We start from the raw sequence: 10,906 nt of genomic DNA on the forward strand, positions 1-10,906 counted from the left end.
AGTCATGTCACCCCTCAGCCTTCTCTCTTCCAAGGAAAATAACCCCAACCTCTCCTCATAGCTAAAATTCTCCAGCCCGGGCAACATTCTAGTAAATCTTCTCTGCACTCTCTCCGGAGAACTGCACACAAAATACTCCAGTTGTGGCCTCACCAGTGTCTTATATAGTTCCATCATTATAACCCTACTTTTCTATACCTCTGCCAATGAAGGACAGCATTCTATATGCTTTATTTACAACCTTATCTATCTGTACTGCTACCTTTAGGGACCTGTGCACTTGCATAACAAGATCACTCACCTCATCTATCCCTCTCAGTATATTCCCGTTTACTGTGTTTTCCCTTTTACTGTTTGACCTCCCTAAATGCATTACCCCGCACTTGTCAGAGTTGAACTCCATCTGCCGCTTTTCTGCCCCATCTATATCATTTTGGACCTTACAGCGATACAGCTACAGTCAATTTTTGTGTCGTCTGCAAATCTTTCAGTCATACCCCCCACGTTCAAGTCCAAATAGTTAATATATAAAACAAACAGCAGGAGTCCCAACACGAGTCATGTGGTGTGTCTGTGCCCTGTTTGAGAGCAGATTTCCACTCCATCTGACAAAGGAGCAGCGCTCCGAAAGCTAATGGCATTTGCTACCAAATAAACCTGTTGGACTTTAACCTGGTGTTGTTAAAACTCTTAAAGGGTCAGTAACCAGAGGACATGGCTTTAAGGCAATCTGGCAAAAGAACTGGAAGGAATTTGAGTATATTTTTATGCAGTAAGTTAAAGGTAAAAGGCTGGTGGAAGGAGATTCAATGGTAGCCTTCAAAAGGAAATTCAATGAATACTTGAAAAGGTAACAAGCAAGGCTAAGGGAAAAGAGCAGGGAAGTGGGACTAATTGGAAAGCTCTTTCAAAGAGCCAGCACAGGCATGAGAGGCCAAATGGCCTCATTCTATAAAGTCCCATGCTGCATTGTAGAGATGTATCAGTCGCACATATTTAGAAATTGCAGCTGATTCACGCATATTCTAATTGAGATACTATTTGTATGATGCAAATAATTCATTCAATATTTTCTTAATATGAAAGGACTGGTGGGTATTTCTATCACGAGTGAATGGGGAGAGCCAGTCGACATTACAAGCCAAAAGGATATCGAGGCTGCTGAGCGATACATCCAGTTTTATCTCGGCTGGTTTGCCAACCCAGTTTTCAATGGGGACTACCCTCAAGTAATGAAGGACTGCATTGGTAAGTGTAACTTATGGGAGGGAATACTGAGCGCACACATATGCACACTGGCTACAAGCTGGAATACTGAGACCCAAAAGCACAGATAAACAGATGCTGGGATCTATAACAAAAGCAAAATACCCCAAATGCCAGAAATTTAAAGTAAAAAGTGAAAATGTTGGAAATATTCAGCAGCTCAGGCAGCATCCGTGGAGAGAGAAAGAGTTAACGTTTCAGGTTGATGAACCTCCTAATAACCAATTCTCAGAAATGTTAACTCAGTTTTCCCTGGTGTGCTTTATGCTAAATAATGATTTTAATCCACCGGCTGGGAATCTGAATTGAACTTTAAACATTTTTTAAAGTGCTGAGACTAAAGTGATTTGAACTCACAGCCCAAGATGGCAAACCTCAATTTGCATTACTATATTGTTCCACATTCAGTTTACTGGAGTGGAGACCATCTGCCCATAAAACCTGTCAAAAGCTGACTTCGGGGGAGTATGAGACTCCCGACCCCTGTCTCATTAGCAAATCATCTATGGCAATCTCCTACAGTATTCAACTGTTGAAGACAGCCCTTTGTACTATTCACTTGGGCAATGGGATCTTGGCTAAATTAGCTTCCAGACATGAGCTAATCAAGTCACCTTTGGAATTCATGGATAATGTGTTTTTCCAATTCCTCTGGCAGTTGGAGGTCACATGACAACCCAACCCTTTGTATATTTTAAATGCATGCTTTCTCTGCAGAACTGAGGACAATCAGTTTTGGGAGGAGACCCAAGTGGGGTCCTTCCTTCTTTCCCCAACCCAGTTGGTAAACTTTGAGCCCTGTTCGCAAACTATGATCACCCAGGGACACCCCAATGCACTCAGAGATTTCTTAAAATAATCCAGACTATCACCATCATCTCCCAAGGAACAAACAGCTCAGTCACCTACATTTTAAATTGGATGCATCAAGAACACTGAATTCAGCAAGAAGTCAGCAAATTACTAACAGTAATACTCTTCTATTTTTTTATTAACTTGAATTTGCCCAACCCATCCTTCCCCACTCTATAATCTGTATTTGCTTGTGAAATTTGATTATGCATGGGTGCATGCAAAAGTCAGTGCATATTTTAATGACTTAGATCAGTTTAAGTGTAATAAAACCTCTTTTTTGTTAAACCTGTCCCCTATTCTTTTTTTATGATCACAGTCCATAAACTCACTGAATAGACAAGTATGTTCTTATCAAATAGAAGCCCATTGCAGTCAAATGAGGAGAGGGCAATGAGGGGACTATTTGACCCAGTCTGCTCAGGTCATGATACCCTCTTCACGGATGTGTTTTGAATTTTTTCCAGCATTTTCTCTGGTTTTATTGCTGAGGTCTAGAGTTTTCGCTTGCTGGTGGATTATTTAGGGGTCTAAAATATCATTAACAAGGTAGCAAATACAAGTTAAAGTAAAGTTTATTTACTAGTCATAAGTAAGGCTTACATTAACACTGCAATGAAGTTACTGTGAAATTCCCCTAGTTGACACAGTCCGGCGCCTGTTCGGGTCAATGCACCTAACCAGCACATCTTTCAGAATGTGGGAGGGAACCAGAGCACCCGGAGGAAACCCACGCAGACACAAGGAGAATGTGCAAACTCCACACAGTGACCCAAGCCGGGAATCGAACCCAGATCCGTGGCGCTGTGAAGCAGCAGTGCTAACGACTGTGCTATCGTGCCGCCAAAAGCAAAATACTGTGGATGCTGGAATTCTGAAATGTAACAATAAATGCTGGATAAACTCAGCAGGTCTAGCAGCATCTGTGAGGAGAGTTGATGCTTCGAGTCCATATAACTTCTTCTGAACAATTCTGAAGAAGTCTTACAGGCTCAAAATGTTAACTATTTCTCTCTCAGATGCTGCCAGAGTTTTTCCAGCATTTAATGCTACAGAATCCATTTTGTTTTCTCATAGCGAGTATGGAGAAGGGTTAATTTGGAGTGTTCATTTTATCTCCCTTCACTTTGTGTGTGTCAAAAGCCAGACAGGGACCCCTGCTGTTGTGGGTGAGCCTACATAGACTCAGTTTCTGCAGAGTAATGTGGGCAGTGATATAATGATGTGGAGATGCCAGCGTTGGACTGGGGTGAACACAGTAAGAAGTCTCACAACACCAGGTTAAAGTCCAACAGGTTTATTTGGTAGCAAATACCATAAGCTTTCGGAGCACTGCTCCTTCGTCAGATGGAGTGGAAATCTGCTCTCAAACAGTGCAAACAGACAGAATCAAGTTGCAGAATACTGATTAGAATGCGAATCCTACAGCCAGCCAGGTCTTAAAGGTACAGACAATGTGGGTGGAGGGAACATTAAACACAGGTTAAAGAGATGTGTATTGTCTCCAGACAGAACAGCTAGTGAAATTCTGCAAGTCCAGGGGGCAAGCTGTGGGGGTTACTGATAATGTGACATAAATCCAACATCCCGGTTTAGGCCGTCCTCATGTGTGCGGAACTTGGCTATCAGTTTCTGCTCAGCGACTCTGCGCTGTTGTGTGTTGTGAAGGCCGCCTTGGAGAACGCTTACCTGAAGATCCAAGGCTGAATGCCCGTGACTGCTGAAGTGCTCCCCCACAGGAAGAGAACAGTCTTGCCTGGTGATTGTCGAGCGGTGTTCATTCATCCGTTGTCGTAGCGTCTGCATGGTTTCCCCAATGTACCATGCCTCGGGACATCCTTTCCTGCAGCGTATCAGGTAGACAACGTTGGTCGAGTTGCAAGAGTATGTACCGTGTACCTGGTGGATGGTGTTCTCACGTGAGATGATGGCATCTGTGTCGATGATCCGGCACGCCTTGCAGAGGTTGCTGTGGCAGGGTTGTGTGGTGTCGTGGTCACTGTTCTCCTGAAGGCTGGGTAGTTTGCTGCGGACAATGGTGTGTTTGAGGTTGCGTGGTTGTTTGAAGGCAAGAAGTGGGGGTGTAGGGATGGCCTTGGCGAGATGTTCGTCTTCATCAATGACATGTTGAAGGCTCCGGAGGAGATGCCGTAGCTTCTCCGCTCCGGGGAAGTACTGGACGATGAAGGGTACTCTGTCCACCGTGTCCCGTGTTTGTCTTCTGAGGAGGTTGGTGCGGTTTTTCGCTGTGGCGCGTCGGAACTGTTGATCGATGAGTCGAGCGCCATATCCTGTTCTTATGAGGGCATCTTTCAGCGTCTGGAGGTGTCTGTTGCGATCCTCCTCATCCGAGCAGATCCTGTGTATACGGAGGGCTTGTCCGTAGGGGATGGCTTCTTTAACGTGTTTAGGGTGGAAGCTGGAGAAGTGGAGTATCATGAGGTTATCCGTGGGCTTGCGGTACAGTGAGTTGCTGAGGTGACCGTCCTTAATGGAGATGCGTGTGTCCAAGAATGCAACCGATTCCGGAGAGTAGTCCATGGTGAGTCTGATGGTGGGATGGAACTTGTTGACGTCATCATATAGTTGTTTCAGTGATTGCTCACCATGACTCCAAAGGAAGAAAATATCATTGATGTACCTAGTGTATAGCATCGGTTGAAGGTCCTGTACGGTGAAGAAGTCTTGTTCGAACCTGTGCATGAAGATGTTGGCATATTGAGGTGCGAATTTGGTCCCCATGGCTGTTCCGTGTGTCTGGATGAAGAACTGGTTGTTGAAGGTGAAGACATTGTGGTCCAGGCTGAAGCGGATGAGTTGTAAAATTGCACCTGGAAACTGGCAGTTGACGGCATTGAGTACTGAGGCCGTTGCAGCAATGCCATCATCGTGGGGGATGCTGGTGTAGAGTGCCGAGATATCCATTGTGACGAGGAGTGCTCCTGGTTCAACTGCTCCATGTGTGCTGAGTTTCTGTAGGAAGTCTGTAGTGTCACGACAAAAGCTGGGGGGTCTTTGTACAATGGGTTTCAGGATGCCCTCGACGTAGCCGGAGAGGTTCTCGCACAGGGTTCCATTGCCTGAAACGATGGGACGGCCGGGTGTGTTTGCCTTGTGTATCTTTGGGAGGCAGTAGAGATCTCCAACGCGTGGAGTACGTGGGATGAGAGCACGGAGGGTGTTTTGAAGGTCCGGATCAAAGGTTTTGATCAGAGTGTTGAGTTGACGGGTGTGTTCTTTGGTCGGATCTGTGGGTAACTGTCTGTAGTGTTCCTCGTTGTTCAGTTGTCGGTACACTTCTTTGCAGTAATCCGTTCTGTTCAGTATGACGATGGCCCCTCCTTTGCTGGTTTGATGACAACGTTGCGGTTGGTCTTGAGAGCATGGATGGCGTTGCGTTTTGCTTGGGTGATGTTCGGGGCTGTCTTTTGAGTGCAGCTGATGAATCTGGTGTTGATGCACCTCCTGACGGCTTGGGCATACATGTCAAGTCGAGGGCAGCGGCCTTCCGGAGGAGTCCAATTCGACTCTTTCCTCTTCGGTTGCACTGTTTGAGAGCAGATTTCCACTCCATCTGACGAAGGAGCAGCGCTCCGAAAGCTTATGGTATTTGCTACCAAATAAACCTGTTGGACTTTAACCTGGTGTTGTGAGACTTCTTATAGTGATATAATGTACAGTGGTTAGCAACTTGAGGGCTTGTCTCCTCAAAGCTCTCCACAATGGGTTTCTATACACATCAATGCAATGATTTTAAATACGCAAAACAAATGCAAACGTGCCTTACAGTAGGATTCCAAACATGTTGGTTGGGGAAAGATAAAAGTGTTTTATAATCAAGTCCTAGCATAGTATAAAATTGCATAAATAGAAAGGCCTTGCATTTATTTATTTTACATGCTTGTAGCTTTTATGACTTTTTTAGCAAGGAAGTCACAAGTGTGTAAAATGTCTCTACAAACTTCCATTTCACTGTCCAATCGTTTCCTGTGGTTTCTATTTTAAACATTTAAATAATGTTGGTGCAGACGTGGATCTTAATCAAATCTGAGGCAGACATGACTTAATGTTAATGAGGACATATGCATTTTACATCACAACCAGAGGCAAGCTAGAACAAGAATTTTGTTTTGCATATGAGCATTTGTCTTCTTTAAACTGTTTAATCTTTGTACCTGAATTTGATCTAACTTGCTGTTTGCTATGTTAGCAGGGAGGAAGAACTCACAGGAAGGCCTGAGCAGCTCCAGGTTGCCTGCCTTTACTCCACAGGAGAAACACTTCATCAAAGGCACAGCAGACTTATTTGGGCTGGGTCTTAAAACTCTTACTGTGTTTACCCCAGTCCAACGCCGGCATCTCCACAACACCACATGAAACAGCTTACTATTCACAAGGCCAGCCATTGATGGTTAATTCGTTTCCTGTTACTAAGCCAGCTTTTTATCCAGTTTGCCATATTACCTTTTACTCTTTTGACCAGTATGCTATGTGGGATCTTGACAAATGTCTTACTGAACTCCATGTACACAACATCCATTGCACTACCCTCATCGATCCTCCTTGTACTTCCTCATGTACACAACATCCACTGCACTACCCTCATCGATCCTCCTTGTACTTCCTCATGTACACAACATCCATTGCACTACCCTCATCGATCCTCCTTGTACTTCCTCATGTACACAACATCCACTGCACTACCCTCATCGATCCTCCTTGTACTTCCTCATGTACACAACATCCATTGCACTACCCTCATCGATCCTCCTTGTACTTCCTCATGTGCACAACATCCACTGCACTACCCTCATCGATCCTCCTTGTACTTCCTCATGTACACAACACCCATTGCACTACCCTCATCGATCCTCGTTGTACTTCCTCATGTACACAACATCCACTGCACTACCCTCATCGTTCCTCCTTGTACTTCCTCAAAGAATTCAATCAAATTTATAAGGCATGACCTTCCCTTAAAGCCATACTGACCGTGCCTGACTAGTCCATGCCTTTCAAAGTAACAGTTTATCCAATTTCTCAGGATTGATTCTAACAATTTGTCCTCCACCGAAGTAAGACTAACTAAACTAATTATTTGGCATCTCCTTCGTACCCTTTTTAAACAATGGCACCACATTTGCATTCCTCCAGTCCTCCGGCACCTGAACTGCGTCTAGTGAAGATTGGAAAATAATCCTCAGAGCATCTGCTATTTCCTCCGTGACCTCCTTCAACATCCTAGGGAACAATCCATCCGGCCCTGGTGACTTATCCACTTTCAAGAATTCTCACTCCTTTAACACTCCTCTCACTTTTCGTGCCTCTCACTGGTTTACCACAGATTTATCCTTTAGCAGTTTTGTCCAGTCCATCTCAGCCAAATCAGTTCTCAGTTTTGTAAAATTTGCCTCCCCCCCAACTTTTACTCCTGCTTTATCTCTGTCCTTTGCCTTAATGGTGTGGAGATGCCAGCGTTGGACTGGGGTGAACACAGTAAGAAGTCTCACAACACCAGGTTAAAGTCCAACAGGTTTATTTGGTAGCAAATACCATAAGCTTTCGGAGCGCTGCTCCTTCGTCAGATGGAGTGGAAATGTGCTCTCAAACAGTGCACAGAGACACAAAATCAAGTTACAGAATACTGATTAGAATGTGAATCCCTACAGCCAACCAGATCTTAAAGATACAGACAATGTGGGTGAAGGGAGCATTAAACACAGGTTAAACAGATGTGTATTGTCTCCAGACAGAACAGCTAGTGAGATTCTGCAAGCCCAGGAGGCAAGCTGTGGGGGTTACTGATAATGTGACATAAATCCAACATCCCAGTTTAGGCTGTCCTCATGTGTGCGGAACTTGGCTATCAGTTTCTGCTCAGCAACTCTGCGCTGTCGTGTGTCGTGAAGGCCGCCTTGGAGAACGCTTACCTGAAGATCCAAGGCTGAATGCCCGTGACTGCTGAAGTGCTCCCCCACAGGAAGAGAACAGTCTTGCCTGGTGATTGTCGAGCGGTGTTCATTCATCCGTTGTCGTAGCGTCTGCATGGTTTCCCCAATGTACCATGCCTCGGGGCGGCACGGTAGCACAGTTGGGGCGGCACGGTAGCACAGTGGTTGGCACGGCAGCACAGTGGTTGGCACGGCAGCACAGTGGTTAGCACTGCTACTTCACAGCTCCAGGGACCTGGGTTCGATTCCCGGCTTGGGTCACTGTCTGTGTGGAGTTTGCACATTCTCCTCGTGTCTGCGTGGGTTTCCTCCCACAGTCCAAAGATGTGCGGGTTAGGTTGATTGGCCATGCTAAAAATTGCCCTTAGTGTCCTGAGATGTGTAGGTTAGAGGGATTAGTGGGAAATATGTAGGGATATGGGGGTAGGGCCTGGGTGGGATTGTGGTCGGTGCGGACTCGATGGGCCGAATGGCCTCTTTCTGTACTGTAGGGTTTCTATGATTTCTATGATCCTTTCCTGCAGCGTATCAGATAGACAATGTTGGCCGAGTTGCAAGAGTAGGTACCATGTACCATCTACCAGGTACACGGTACCTACTCTTGCAACTCGGCAAACATTGTCTACCTGATACGCTGCAGGAAAGGATGTCCTGAGGCATGGTACATTGGGGAAACCATGCAGACGCTACGACAACGGATGAATGAACACCGCTCGACAATCACCAGGCAAGACTGTTCTCTTCCTGTGGGGGAGCACTTCAGCAGTCACGGGCATTCAGCCTTGGATCTTCAGGTAAGCGTTCTCCAAGGCAGCTTTCACGACACACGACAGCGCAGAGTCGCTGAGCAGAAACTGATAGCAAGTTCCGCACACATGAGGACGGCCTAAACCGGGATGTTGGATTTATGTCACATTATCAATAACCCCCACAGCTTGCCTCCTGGACTTGCAGAATCTCACTAGCTGTTCTGTCTGGAGACAATACACATCTCTTTAACCTGTGTTTAATGCTCCCTCCACCCACATTGTCTGTACCTTTAAGACCTGGCTGGCTTTAGGGATTCGCATTCTAATCAGTATTCTGTAACTTGATTTTGTGTCTCTGTGCACTGTTTGAGAGCACATTTCCACTCCATCTGACGAAGGAGCAGCGCTCCGAAAGCTTATGGTATTTGCTACCAAATAAACCTGTTGGACTTTAACCTGGTGTTGTGAGACTTCTTACTTTGCCTTAATAACATTAAATCTAACCAAACTGCCCCTCCTTGAGCCAGGTTTGCATTTTATAGCAATGACATCATGCTGCCATGTGCCAATCTGTGCCCTTAGTTCATCTATCTTGTTTGTAATACACTTTATATTGAAGTATAAACCGTTTAACCCTGTCAGTTTACTTTGATGGATTCTTTATAACCTTTGCTTCTTTTGTCTTTGGAGTTTCGGATTACATCACCAACTAATGTACTACCTCTCGTTCCCTGATCTGAATCTGACCCTTCAAAGCCCACCCTTCGATTCCCATCTGCCTGCCACACTAGTTTAAACCTCCCCAATAGAACTCCCGCCACCCCTCTCTACCCTTCCCTGCCCCGTCCCCCAGTGTCACACCCCAACTCCCCTTCCCCAAGTTTCAATCCCCATCTCCGCTTCCCTCAGTGTCCCCCCCTCCCCCCCAATGTCCCTCCTTCCCCATCCCCTTCAGTGTCCCCCCTCCCCTCTCCTTCCCCCTCCCAAGTCCCTCTTCCCCTCCCTCCCCCTCAGCGACCCCCTTTTCCTCCCCCCTGCCCCCCTTTCCCTCCCTACCCCCATGCCTCCTTCCACCCCTCCTCCCCCATGCCCCCTTTCCCTCCCCCTCCCCCTCCACCCCCGTGCCCTCCTTTTCCTCACACCCCACATGCCCCCCTTTTCCTCCCCCCCTCCACCGCCCTGGCCCGTCCCCTCACCCCGGGCCCCCCTTCCCCCCCCCTGCCCCCCTTCCCTGCCCCCTGCCTCCCTTCCCTCCATTTCCCTCCCCCCCCCGTGGCCCCCCTTTCCCTCGCCCCCCCCGTGGCCCCCCTTTCCCTCCCCCCCCCCGTGGCCCCCTTTCCCTCGCCCCCCCCGTGGCCCCCCATTCCCTCCCCTCCGCCGTGGCCCCCCTTTCCCTTCCCCCCTCCCGTGGCCCCGCTTTCCCTCCCACCCCACACCCTTCCCCGACGCCCCCTAACCCTCCCCCCTTTCCATCCCCCACGCCCCCCCCACCCTCACCTTGCGACCCTCTTTCACTCCCCCCGCGCCCCTCTTTCCCCCCTCGTGGCCCCCAATTTCCCTCCCCCCCTCCCGCAGCCCCCATTTCCCTCCCCCTTCCCACCCCCTGTGGCCCCCATTTCTCTCCCCCTTCCCGCCGCCCCGTGGCCCCCTATTTCCATCCCCCCCCCCCCCACCCGTGGCCCCCCATTTCCTTCCCTCCCTCCCCCCCACCCCCCCCCCCCCCGGTGGCCCCCTATTTCCCTCCCTCCCCCCCGTGGCCCCCCATTTCCCTCCCCCCCCCCCGTGGCCCCCCATTTCCCTCCCTCCCCCCCGTGGCCCCCCATTTCCCTCCCTCCCCCCCGTGGCCCCCCATTTCCCTCCCTCCCCCCCGTGGCCCCCCATTTCCCTCCCTCCCCCCCATGGCCCCCCATTTCCCTCCCTTCCCCCCCAGCCCCCCGTGGCCCCCCAATTCCCACCCTTTCCCCCCGACCGTGCCACCCCATTTCTCACCCCCCCCCGGTGCCCAGCATTTCCCACACCCCCCGTGGACCCCCCATTTCCCCCCCCCCGTGGACCCCCCATTTCCCTCCCTTCCCCCCGTGGCCCCCC

The 10,906-nt window shown here is 48.6% G+C and overlaps 1 protein-coding gene across 1 annotated transcript in view; it reads left to right on the forward strand.

Moving 5' to 3' along the window:
- Positions 1–1,079: 1,079 nt before the first annotated feature.
- The window catches only part of LOC144511512 (retinol dehydrogenase 13), a 44,632-nt gene continuing 34,805 nt past the window's right edge, over positions 1,080–10,906 (forward strand). Inside the window, exon 1 of the mRNA XM_078241897.1 lies at positions 1,080–1,248. Within this exon, the coding sequence (XP_078098023.1) occupies positions 1,080–1,248 (169 nt within the window). The remainder of the gene's footprint in view (positions 1,249–10,906) is intronic.

Source organism: Mustelus asterias, chromosome 24 (genome assembly GCF_964213995.1).
Source record: "Mustelus asterias chromosome 24, sMusAst1.hap1.1, whole genome shotgun sequence".
Classification (NCBI taxonomy): Eukaryota; Metazoa; Chordata; class Chondrichthyes; order Carcharhiniformes; family Triakidae; genus Mustelus; species Mustelus asterias.